Source organism: Pollicipes pollicipes, unplaced genomic scaffold (genome assembly GCF_011947565.3).
Source record: "Pollicipes pollicipes isolate AB1234 unplaced genomic scaffold, Ppol_2.1 Scaffold_4740;HRSCAF=5597_pilon_pilon_pilon, whole genome shotgun sequence".
Classification (NCBI taxonomy): Eukaryota; Metazoa; Arthropoda; class Thecostraca; order Pollicipedomorpha; family Pollicipedidae; genus Pollicipes; species Pollicipes pollicipes.
Genome location: NW_023596545.1, coordinates 31,790,636 through 31,800,858, shown reverse-complemented (window position 1 = coordinate 31,800,858; position 10,223 = coordinate 31,790,636). Strand labels below are relative to the sequence as shown.

The 10,223-nt window shown below is 51.6% G+C and overlaps 2 protein-coding genes and 1 long non-coding RNA gene across 3 annotated transcripts in view; 2 read left to right on the top strand and 1 right to left on the bottom strand.

Annotated features, from left to right (window-relative positions):
- Positions 1-459, bottom strand: part of LOC119098206 (alpha-1,3-mannosyl-glycoprotein 4-beta-N-acetylglucosaminyltransferase C) — a 5,993-nt gene extending 5,534 nt beyond the window's left edge. Inside the window, exon 1 of the mRNA XM_037221132.1 lies at positions 437-459. Coding sequence (XP_037077027.1) covers positions 437-459 — 23 coding nt within the window. The remainder of the gene's footprint in view (positions 1-436) is intronic.
- Positions 460-2,155: 1,696 nt separating this feature from the next.
- LOC119098443 (uncharacterized) lies at positions 2,156-4,357 on the top strand. The gene is made up of 3 exons (XR_005094232.1): positions 2,156-2,254; positions 3,650-3,747; positions 4,333-4,357. It is a non-coding gene; the product is annotated as an uncharacterized LOC119098443 (long non-coding RNA).
- A 3,485-nt stretch (positions 4,358-7,842) lies between these two features.
- LOC119098205 (ras and EF-hand domain-containing protein homolog) overlaps positions 7,843-10,223 on the top strand; it is a gene marked incomplete at its 5' end in the record, with an annotated part of 3,152 nt that continues 771 nt past the window's right edge. The window contains 4 exons of the mRNA XM_037221131.1: positions 7,843-7,844; positions 7,891-8,051; positions 8,374-8,445; positions 9,710-9,879. Coding sequence (XP_037077026.1) covers positions 7,843-7,844; positions 7,891-8,051; positions 8,374-8,445; positions 9,710-9,879 — 405 coding nt within the window. The remainder of the gene's footprint in view (positions 7,845-7,890; positions 8,052-8,373; positions 8,446-9,709; positions 9,880-10,223) is intronic.

The following is a 10,223-nucleotide window of genomic DNA, read 5'->3' as shown; positions in this document are numbered from 1 at the left end:
CATTCACTCCACTCCAGGGCATTGGGCAGCAAGCCCAAACAAAGGGGGTAAAAAAGCAAAACAAATGGGCAGCACGTTAAAGAAAAACGTTGGCAGCACGCGCGTCAGTGTGTATCTTGTTCAGGGCAGGCAGTGTTTTGGCGTTGGCGGCCACCTACTCAGTCTTCCACAGCAATATTTGAGTCTCGTAACAAAATATGGGCTTGCCTTGCTTATTCCAGCATTCCGTAACGCCGTACAATTAACCCCCAAAAAAGCTAGTTTACGATCAACGCTCAGCGAGGATGCCAGCCGGCTCCTGCATAGGCGCAGGGGCAACGGACGTTCTCCTGTATTGAGGGGATCGCCAGTTTGGTTACTTCTGTCTAGTCGAGGCTCAAAGGTAAATGCTAGATTTTAAGAAACCTGTGGACTTGTCTCCACCCCTAGTACCTACGCTTCCGCGAAGACGCATTCCATTCTCACGCCGGTTGAAGTTGACCGGTTTTTCTGAATATAAGCTCGCAAAGCACAAGCTCATGCCTGCCACTTGATTCCGCCTGATCGTGTCGTGGACATACGCACCCACCAGTAATAGTCTAGTTGTTACTGGTACAACAGTAGCCTGACATGCCCGCTGTAAGTCGCCAACAGTCCGCACGCGCAGAATTTTCCATTTCCACGCCAGTTTCAACGTCATCAGTTGCTGCGGTAGCTTGTAAAGCACACCATCACATTCGGCGTTAGATTTACGCAATCGGCTCGCTTGTCGTACGCCCCTGCCGCTGATCGTTTTCTATTATTGATGTGAAGAAAATCCGATGTTCCAGCCGTCCTATTTCGTATAATCGCCGTTTGTAGGTTCACACTTATCATGCCTTTGCATCGCGCCGAGCGATTAGCCGCACAGGCTTGAAAAACACCTCATCATATTCACCATTCAATCACACGTAATCGGCCCGCTGGCCATATGCACTCACGCTGTCAGTTTGTACCTTATGTGTGCGGGGATTTCCAATGTTCCGGCTATCCCGCCGTGTTGGGCTCCACGGCTAGCGGCCGCGCCGCATTGCAGTCTCAGCGCCGGTGACCCCACCGCGCTGCATAAAGCTTGGGAAAACCCGACGCATGGCAAAGCACGCGCACGGCATGCCCCTGGGCTGGAGTCCGTTGTTCGGCCGGAGCGCGTGGGTGTATTGGCAGTGTGTCTTGCGACAATGACACGCTCAAACAACCCCAGTCGTGCCGATCCATTTGGGAAGCATAAAACGAGAGCACGGCGAGGTTTAATGACCGCACCGAGGAGCTGGTCAGTTGAGTCTAGGATCCGCAGATGGCAGCCTTACCACTTCTGTGCTGCAGCGGTCGTACCAAACTTACTGGAGATCCTGGAAGCAGGGGGCAAGAGTATATTTTTGCCTCCCCATGTTTTGGGAGACTTCTTGTCTCAATGCTAAAGGCATTTTAGTTATATGAGGAGTATCAACATTCAGATTAAGGAGGTCCCTCTAGATGAGGTACGGAGCAATAAATTGGGCTCATTGACCCTTTCCTACATCAAGAGACCCCATTTCTGTAGCATGAGACCATCTTTATGAGTACGGAAGCCAATGCTTTATATCAAACGATCCGATGTTGTGGTAAGGAGGGCCCTTTGCTGACTTGTAAGGCCTCAATTACAAACAAGTAGGCCTCTGTTCTGGGTCAGGAGGCACCCTCTGTATTCAAGAGGCCCCATTTCTAAAACAGGAGGCCCCTTTCATGGATCAGATGGCCGCGGTTCCGGATTGGGATGCCCCGTTTTGGGATAGCGAGGCCCCTTAGCTAGATTTGAAGGCCCCTCGTTGATCACAAGCATCCTGTCCTCGATTAAGAGGCATAGGGAGGGCCTTTTCTGGAACCACGTGTGGCGCAGGCTACCGCGGTAGGGATGTCGATGGATTCGCCAGTCCCTTAGAGACAGTGGAGGTCATGACCTCTTGTGTTTGAATGGTGCGTCTCGCGTTGGATAACTCCTGTGTTTTAGGGGTGCGCCTTGTGTCTACAATGCCGAATAGCCAGCGTGGCATGTGTGATTGGCGGTTTCGCTTCCGAATTACCGGTCTTTTTGGCAGCATGACGCGAACGTCTGACGAGCGGGGTAATATAACTAAAACCTGAACGCTGTGCCTTTCAACAGGTCGACAACTGGCTTCAAAAGGACAACAGCCGAGTTGGTAGCGAAGATACGCAGAAGAGACTGGAGGAAGCTACGCACGAAAATCGAGGTCTCAGGGTGAGTTAACCCCTCCATGTTTAACAACTTACCCGTGCAAGCATGCTACGGCTCAAAGTAATCGCTACTATGATTTGAAACATGTACGCAGATCAAAATGCCTGGGGTACACACCGTGACTCAAAGCGACCTTTTCAGATGCGAGACATAATGTCTGTCAGACAAGACGTTCTAAAGTGATTGCATTGAAAATACATGCCATTTTAGTCCAAGATCTTTGCCAACAAGAGGCAAGGGAGACTAGGATAGTGACAGCCCTTTTAGCTACATTTAATCAGAGTTTAGATCAATTTATTGAGGAAGTTCCACGTAGATCAAAACTATGCCTCAGTGTCATGGATGAAAAGCAGTGTAAGTGTTGCGCGTGTAGACCAGGCGTGATATCTAAGAGAACGCACCATGTTATGCTGGCAGCGACCATACGCCATGCGATCATAACATGCATTTCCACTGAGCGTTCACATGATTACACCGATGTCACATGCGTGCTTGTTTTTTATTTAATACGTTTAGGACACACCAACAAGGAACGAGGCTGCCACCAACGGCAACGCATAATCGTGGCATGCTATTTCTGCGCCACAATAATGCCGTTTGTGCCTGATGGAACGTTCGTTTTCTTCTCTTTGCTTTTCTGCTACGTACGACCATAAACGGTGATGCAAGCCTTTGCATCAAACGATTTTAGCATATGCCACAGTCACATAATCTCAGAACCTGCATGAAACAAATTGGCTTATAGATAAGACAGTAGTAATAGCTGTACTCCTTGTAGAAAAACCAGGAGAATAGTTCGTTTCGGTAAAGGCATGTTGCTGAAATATCACCGCATCTATCTCCTTATTCTCCTGGTTTTTCTGCGAGGATTAAGACTAGTTCTACTGTGTTATCTGTATGCATAATGCTCCTCACAAATGTACCTAACAGCTTGAAAACCTTGGCTTCGTGAAACAGGCCTCACTTTGCTGGTTTTCAAGTGTTAAACCTGCCTCGATTGTGCTTGACACTGTTTCAGATTTACCATGTCATAACGCTCTGAATTTATCGTCACACGGCATAATCATAGCATATACCCCAGGCTATTGGAAAATTAAGAGTGATGCACTTGGTACACTTATCGTATTTGTGTAAGACATCGCTATATACTGTGGCCCTCATTCCCAATGCATTTATGCATTGCAATAGCATGCTGAATTACCTTTCACTGTCTACATGCATTTCAAAGAACTCGGCTTTCAATTCAAACATGCATGTGTTAGCCTGCATATACAAGATACATTCATGCAATGAACATCCTCTTGAATACTACTGTTGAAACAATGTGTTTCGATTACATCGACAACGTACACACAAACACCTTGGTTGCCTGTGAGTCTGAGAAAGTGTTTTGGGCAGATGAACCTGACTGAAACTGAAACCAGCATCGCCCTGATGAGAGCCGATATGGCTCAGATTCGGTCCCAGTACGAAGAAAAGTGTCGGGAACTGCACAGGTAAGCTGACACCGAGACAGTCCGTCACAGAGTATGTCAAACGTGATGGTGTACTGACCACTCAAAATGCGTTTCAAGGTGTCTGCTGGCGACGTACCTGAGGCAGCTGTTGCTGCCAAGCTGCTCGAACTATGCGCAGCATGCATATAAGTTTACATTGTGCATTTTGTTAAAAGCCTAAGCCCTCGCGGGAGGAAAGGATGATGACGTTTGATAAACTAACCCGTAAGTTTCGTTTAAAGCCTTCACATTGTTTTATTGGAAAGTGTATGTCGCTGAAGCCAGTGGAACATTTTCCTTTATCCGACCTTTAACGCCGTCGTTGAGCCCTTGATCAACGCAAGTCGTTGTGCCCGGATACAAATATTGTGTTCGTTGATTGATGGTTTAATAGCGGAGCCGACTGACTTAACTTCATCCCTTTGAGACCTGTTCGGAGAAAACGTGCCAGTGACTATTGGGAAAGTACTTGTGATCGCAAAATTGTTCCATCGCAAGTGCCGGCCTGCTGGAAATCGTTCATGTGCGTGCAGGCGTGGCCTGTTCTCCGGTCAGAAAATGGAACAAATGCATGGTTTATTACAGCGAGCGTCAACAGCTCGAGGAATACGTTCGCCCGCCAGGAGCAAGTACAAAGACAACTGCAAGTATTGCAGTGAGTATATGTAGGCTATAATCACTTCGTGCACAATCTCAGGCGTTTCATGCGTCTGTTGCACGCGTGTTGTATCCGGCAACATCAGGGAGCGTTGAAATATGGTGTAAGTGTGACTGAGACGGGGTTTTCATGTTGATCGAGACTGGCCTCCATAATGATTTATTGATGCCCTAGGAGATGTATGCTTGTTGCTTCTGTTAACTGCGACCAAATACAAGTCCTATGAATGACCTCGGTGAGATTCATGTGTTCATCTGGCACCAATGGTGCGGCTGAGCCCAGCAAGCGGCAACAGAAGGTGTCATCCAGCCGCCCTCGCGGAGCCGCTCGAGCGCCAGCGCCGCCCCTGACCGTCGCGTCGCCCCAGCGCCAGCGCCGCGCCGTGCGGTGCTGACGCGCCTGCTGTCCGCTTTGCCCAGCGCCAGCGCCGCGCCGTGCGGTGCTGACGCGCCTGCTGCCGCTTTGCCCAGCGCCAGCGCCGCGCCGTGCGGTGCTGACGCGCCTGCTGTCGCTTTGCCCAGCGCCAGCGCCGCGCCGTGCGGTGCTGACGCGCCTGCCGTCGCTTTGCCCAGCGCCAGCGCCGCGCCGTGCGGTGCTGATGCGCCTGCCGTCGCCTTGCCCAGCGCCAGCGCCGCGCCGTGCGGTGCTGACGCGCCTGCTGTCGCTTTGCCCAGCGCCAGCGCCGCGCCGTGCGGTGCTGACGCGCCTGCCGTCGCTTTGCCCAGGGCCAGCGCCGCGCCGGACGGTGCTGGCGCCCCTGACCGTTGCTTCGTCCAGCGTCACCGCCGCGTCGGACGGTGCTGACGCCCTGACCGTCGCGTCGGTGGTACTGACGCCTGACCGGCGCCGCCACCGCAGGGAGGCGAACCGGCGGATCCAGGACACCAATGACAGTCTGCGCCAGACGCTGCAGGACGGCGGCCGGCCGCGGCGCCACCAGCGGCCCGGCAGCCAGATGAGCTCGACGCTGGGCGACGAGCTGGACAGCCTGTGGGACGGCGAGAGCGTGCGCTCGCACGGCTCCGGCCGACGACCCCTGCTCGACGACGTGCAGTACGGCATCCCGCGACTCATGCATGACCTCGGTCAGTCCCGGGCGAGCCGGTGCACGCGTTAGTGTGCTGTGGTTAGTTCTCGAATCCCGAACGATGCCAGGCTAACCGAGGAAGTGTCGCGACGAGTGGCGTGGTGTTTTCGCACGTCAAAGACCGTGCTGGTTGTATGTGGCAACGAATGGCTGGTGATTGCCAGTCATTTGTGGCAATGTTGCGACATACCTGGTGAGACATGGATATAAGCGAGTCGACAGATCCGGATGGATTGGACGTGAGATTCAGTGAAAGACGTTCTTTCTTCCCGTGATTCCGAGAGAGCGCTGTGGACGGCGCTGTGATCAACCGATCCGGGTCTCCGGTGTTCTGCCTCGCCTGATCGGGAACCCCGGAAATGTGACTGGACATTGCTTGTGTATCATGTCACTTGTGAAGGGCCGGTCCGTGTGAATTGTGAAGGACCCGTCCGGATTGTCAGTGTTGTGGAGGGCCGGTGAAGACCACCAGTATTGTGAACGGCCGGTCCGGACTGCCAGTATTGTGAACGGCCGGTCCGGACTGCCCGTGTTGTGAACGGCCGGTTCGGACCGCCATTGTTGTGAACGGCCGGTTGGCACCTCGGATGCTCCTCAGACAGCGGCCTGAAGGATCCAGACGACCTGGACAGCGGCCTGGACCGGTCTGTGCGGGACGAGGCCGAGTCTTCGCTGGACCGCTCGGTCCGGGAGGACCTGGACGAGCTGGAGGCCGAGCAGGACAACGGCATCGATGAGTGTCTGCTGGTGAGGACGCAGGTCTCCCCGGCTTTGCGACGACCCCGTGGGCAACGCGCTGTTCACACTCACCACCGTGGCATACAGTAACAACAGCCAGCTCTTGGCAACAAACACCCGTGAGTCTACTCTGGGCAAAAAACAATTGCCTTGCATAGTGTTTTCCAACGGAGACGATCACGACTACATGACAGGGAGATAGCGTCATAGGAAATCAGGGTCCGTCGTTCTGCAGCAGCACGATCTTTGTGAGGAGGGACGTTTAGATGATGTACGTTCGACTGATGGGTATTTGGGCAGTCACTGGTGAATCTGGGTATGGCCGAATTGTCACCTTCCAATGCTAACATGCGGTCCGAAAGTGAAAACCCTGTGTGTTGTCAAACCCATTGCCGAACACGCAGCAGTAAAGCAGTAAAGGACGTGCCAGATGACCAAGACACATATGTACAATGTTAGAAAAATGGGAATTGGGTATCTGAGAGGCACGCTGGCGAGCCGATGAGGATACCGCTGCGCTCTTTGGAGAAGACAGGTACTCGCAGGTCCAGGAGATGTGCCAGTCGTGTGGGTCCCAGATGTGCCAGTCGCGCGGGTCCTAGATGTGCCAGTCGTGGGATCCCGGGTGTGACAGTGATGCGGGTCCCAGATGTACCAGGCGAGAAGTGCTTCCAGCTTTTTCAGGGTTCGCTCCCACACTCAATGTTCTGGCGAAATCGAACGGAAATCGAAACTATGCCACGGCAGTTTGGGCGGGGGCCAAAGGCGTCCAATCAGGTTTTGTTGTCATGAAAATGAAACCAGACGTCCAAAAAACCTGCCGGTTGCTTGGCTCCATATCAAACTCTTCGTGCTGGCCATTCCATACGAATGCGGTGCGAGACTGACTTGCGAAGCCCGGATCAGGCGGACGCCTTCGACAGCAATGCACAAATAACGGAAGTCCGAAAATGCGCAAACAGGCGACAGCGGGGTAGAAGCGAGAGACTACGGCATCATGTGCCAAACTAGCTGTGCCAAATTGTCGCTCAAGCACTTACTAGTGGAAGGCCAAGAAATGCTATGGTGGTAAAATGCTGCTTATGCATATCAACCCCGTGGAAGGTGCGGCAAATTACCTGAGTGCAGTTATTGATAAGTAAAGCACATGGAGTATTTTTTCTCATAACAACAGAACAATAATAGTCACTCATCACTCAACACTTAAAACATTAAAACAACAAAATACGACTATATGTTCCAATACATTCAACAAGGCTGTACTCAGTTTCATATAGCCTTAACCCACTGTTTTTTCAAGAAATGTCTCTTTTTAAGTTCTTTGTGTCGAGATAAGGAGTCCGTTATCCAAGTCATGCAGGAATGTACTGAGCCGTTAACCCTATGAGAACGCTTATCACCATTGTTCCTAAATATGTGCAGACCCGTCACTTTAAACAAATATTTCCGCATAACTATAGCAGAGAGCCACGCAGAGATACGACACAGTCTGACCAGCCCCGACCCGCCTCTGCTGTCCTCAGACAGCGACCGACCAGTTCGTGGAGCGCCGTGCTACGCCACGCGGCTCCCCGCGGCCCGGCGCACGCAGCCGACCGCAGTCGCCGAGGCCCAGCCCGCGGCCCTCTCCGCGGCCCGGCGCGCGCGAGGCGGCCCCCGCTCCCTCCCCCGCCCGGCAGCCGGCCACACTCTACGAGCCGACCGGGCCGCCCGAGCGCACTTATAAGGTGGTCTTCGCCGGCGACGCGGCAGTCGGCAAGTCGACCTTCATCACGCGCGTCTGCAGGGGCGTGTTCGTCACCAACATCAGCTCCACGCTCGGTGAGCGGGCCGGCTGATGTTGCTCGGAGTGCTCGCTGCTCTCACCGGAGAGCGATCGAGGCCCTGCTGACGCATGGGCAGAGACTTGGCGAGGTGCTTCAGAAGGGAACACCCGACAAATGATATGCAAATACTAGAAGTGTTTCGGCTAGGCAACAATGTCATATGCCGTTTTTAACTCACTTCGGGTTAATGCGAAACTGAGACATTTGGCACGAAGATGACGATGCTGTATGGAATGGCTAGTCAACACAATCAAGCCGCGGTGTGGTAGAAGTATGGCCTGCAATATGCTGTACCTGATGACGGCGCTCCTTCGCAGGTGTCGATTTCCAGGTGAAGTCGCTCTGCGTGGACGACAAGAATGTAGCCGTCCAGCTGTGGGATACTGCTGGTCAGTGCTGCAGTCGGGCTCCGACTGACTGTGCGCGGTTTTGATGCAATCGTTTAGCTGGTGTCATCTTTAGCGTCCTATCCTCATGCCGTGTCGGATGCGTTGGACGGAGCCTTGCTGATGTATTGGACGTTTAGCAGCGCTCCCCATTTCCATGACAGGCTCTTTCGATGTATAAAACTGACCATTTCATGTATTGCAGTGCTAGAACATGAGAAAAAAAAACTAACTAAATTGTCCTTTTCATCCCTGTTGTCGAAACACAGCCATGTGTTCGCCTTTTTTTCGTTGATCCCCGCTTCCAAACCTGCTCGCTGTTACCAACGAGGCCGCGCCAGTACCTTGAGGAGATATGTGAGACCGGAAATGACGGTAATACTCTAGACACTTTTAAACTCATGCTATGCGAATTAGTGCCGCATGTGAAATGCAATATATGCCGTACTATTTCATGTTTTAGTGGCCTCCGATTTTCTTTACTTCGACAGGTTTTAAGCTACAATAATTTTGACGTGTTTTTGATATATAACCTAACATAAAATAAAACAGCATGGTTTGGCACTGTTGTGAGGCCGTTTTTGAGCACTTAATGATAGTCTTAAGCTTTACCAATGGATATTAAGAATTTTCCACGGCAGTTGGGCTAATCGCACATGCATCACGGAATATGTGGCTGGATAGTCAGCAGTTGTCACGTCGCAGTACCAATCATATATGTACGACCTCGCAAGGTTCTGAAAAATTCGAATGCTGCATAATGACACAGAACAAAACGAGACAGTACTTTGAAATGAAAGCTCGTCACTGTCGATGAAAAACATGGGCAATCTTGAGATTATAGACAGTCACAAAAGGGAACTTTGTCACCGACTGGCTAGACCATGTGAGTCAATTAGGTAAGCTTGTGCGCTAGTAGCAAGCAGTTGTATTTGTATACCTAGCATAGCAGCCAGGATATTTACATATTCATGAATTGTGCTACGTGTATTAGGAGCGTACAAAGTCTTTCATCCCCTCTTCCACCCTCGGTCGTCGGGCTGGCCTCCCAGACAAAGTAACCTTCCCCCCCCGCAACTTTGAAACATTCCCACACCTATGCCAGGATGCCCCTGGAAAATCTTGCTCCACCAAGCACAAAAGTTGCGGGGCCACCCCCGGCTGAAGGTGCCACGACGTCATCAAGCGTTGTCATGTCTATGATGTACGGTGTGTGCCGAAGAGTCAGGAGCAATGTCTTGACCATGGTGCGCTGTGTACGACACAGGTCAGGAGCGGTTCCGAAGCATTACCAAGTCATACTTCCGGCGCGCGGATGGCGTCATGCTGTTGTATGACGTCACCAGCGAGAGGTCCTTCGTGAGCGTGCGGCAGTGGGTGCAGAGCATCGACGTAAGTGACGTTATATTTGAAATATATGCACGGCAGACTGCTGATGTGCGTAGGAGTAGGTGGGGCAGTACACCTGATATATATATATATATATATATATATATATATATATATATATATATATATGAAGGGCACGTATTTTGGCGGGTGGACTGAATGTGCACTCGGGCTAATTTCGGAAATAATCGGGTTCTTAAGTGTTGCTTTCTTATATATATATATAGAGAGAGAGAGAGAGAGAGAGAGAGAGAGAGAGAGAGAGAGAGAGAGAGAGAGAGAGAGAGAGAGAGAGAGAGAGAGAGAGAGAGAGAGAGAGAGAGAGAGAGAGAGAGAGAGAGAGAGAGAGAGAGAGAGAGAGAGAGAGAGAGAGAGAGAGAGAGAGAGAGAGA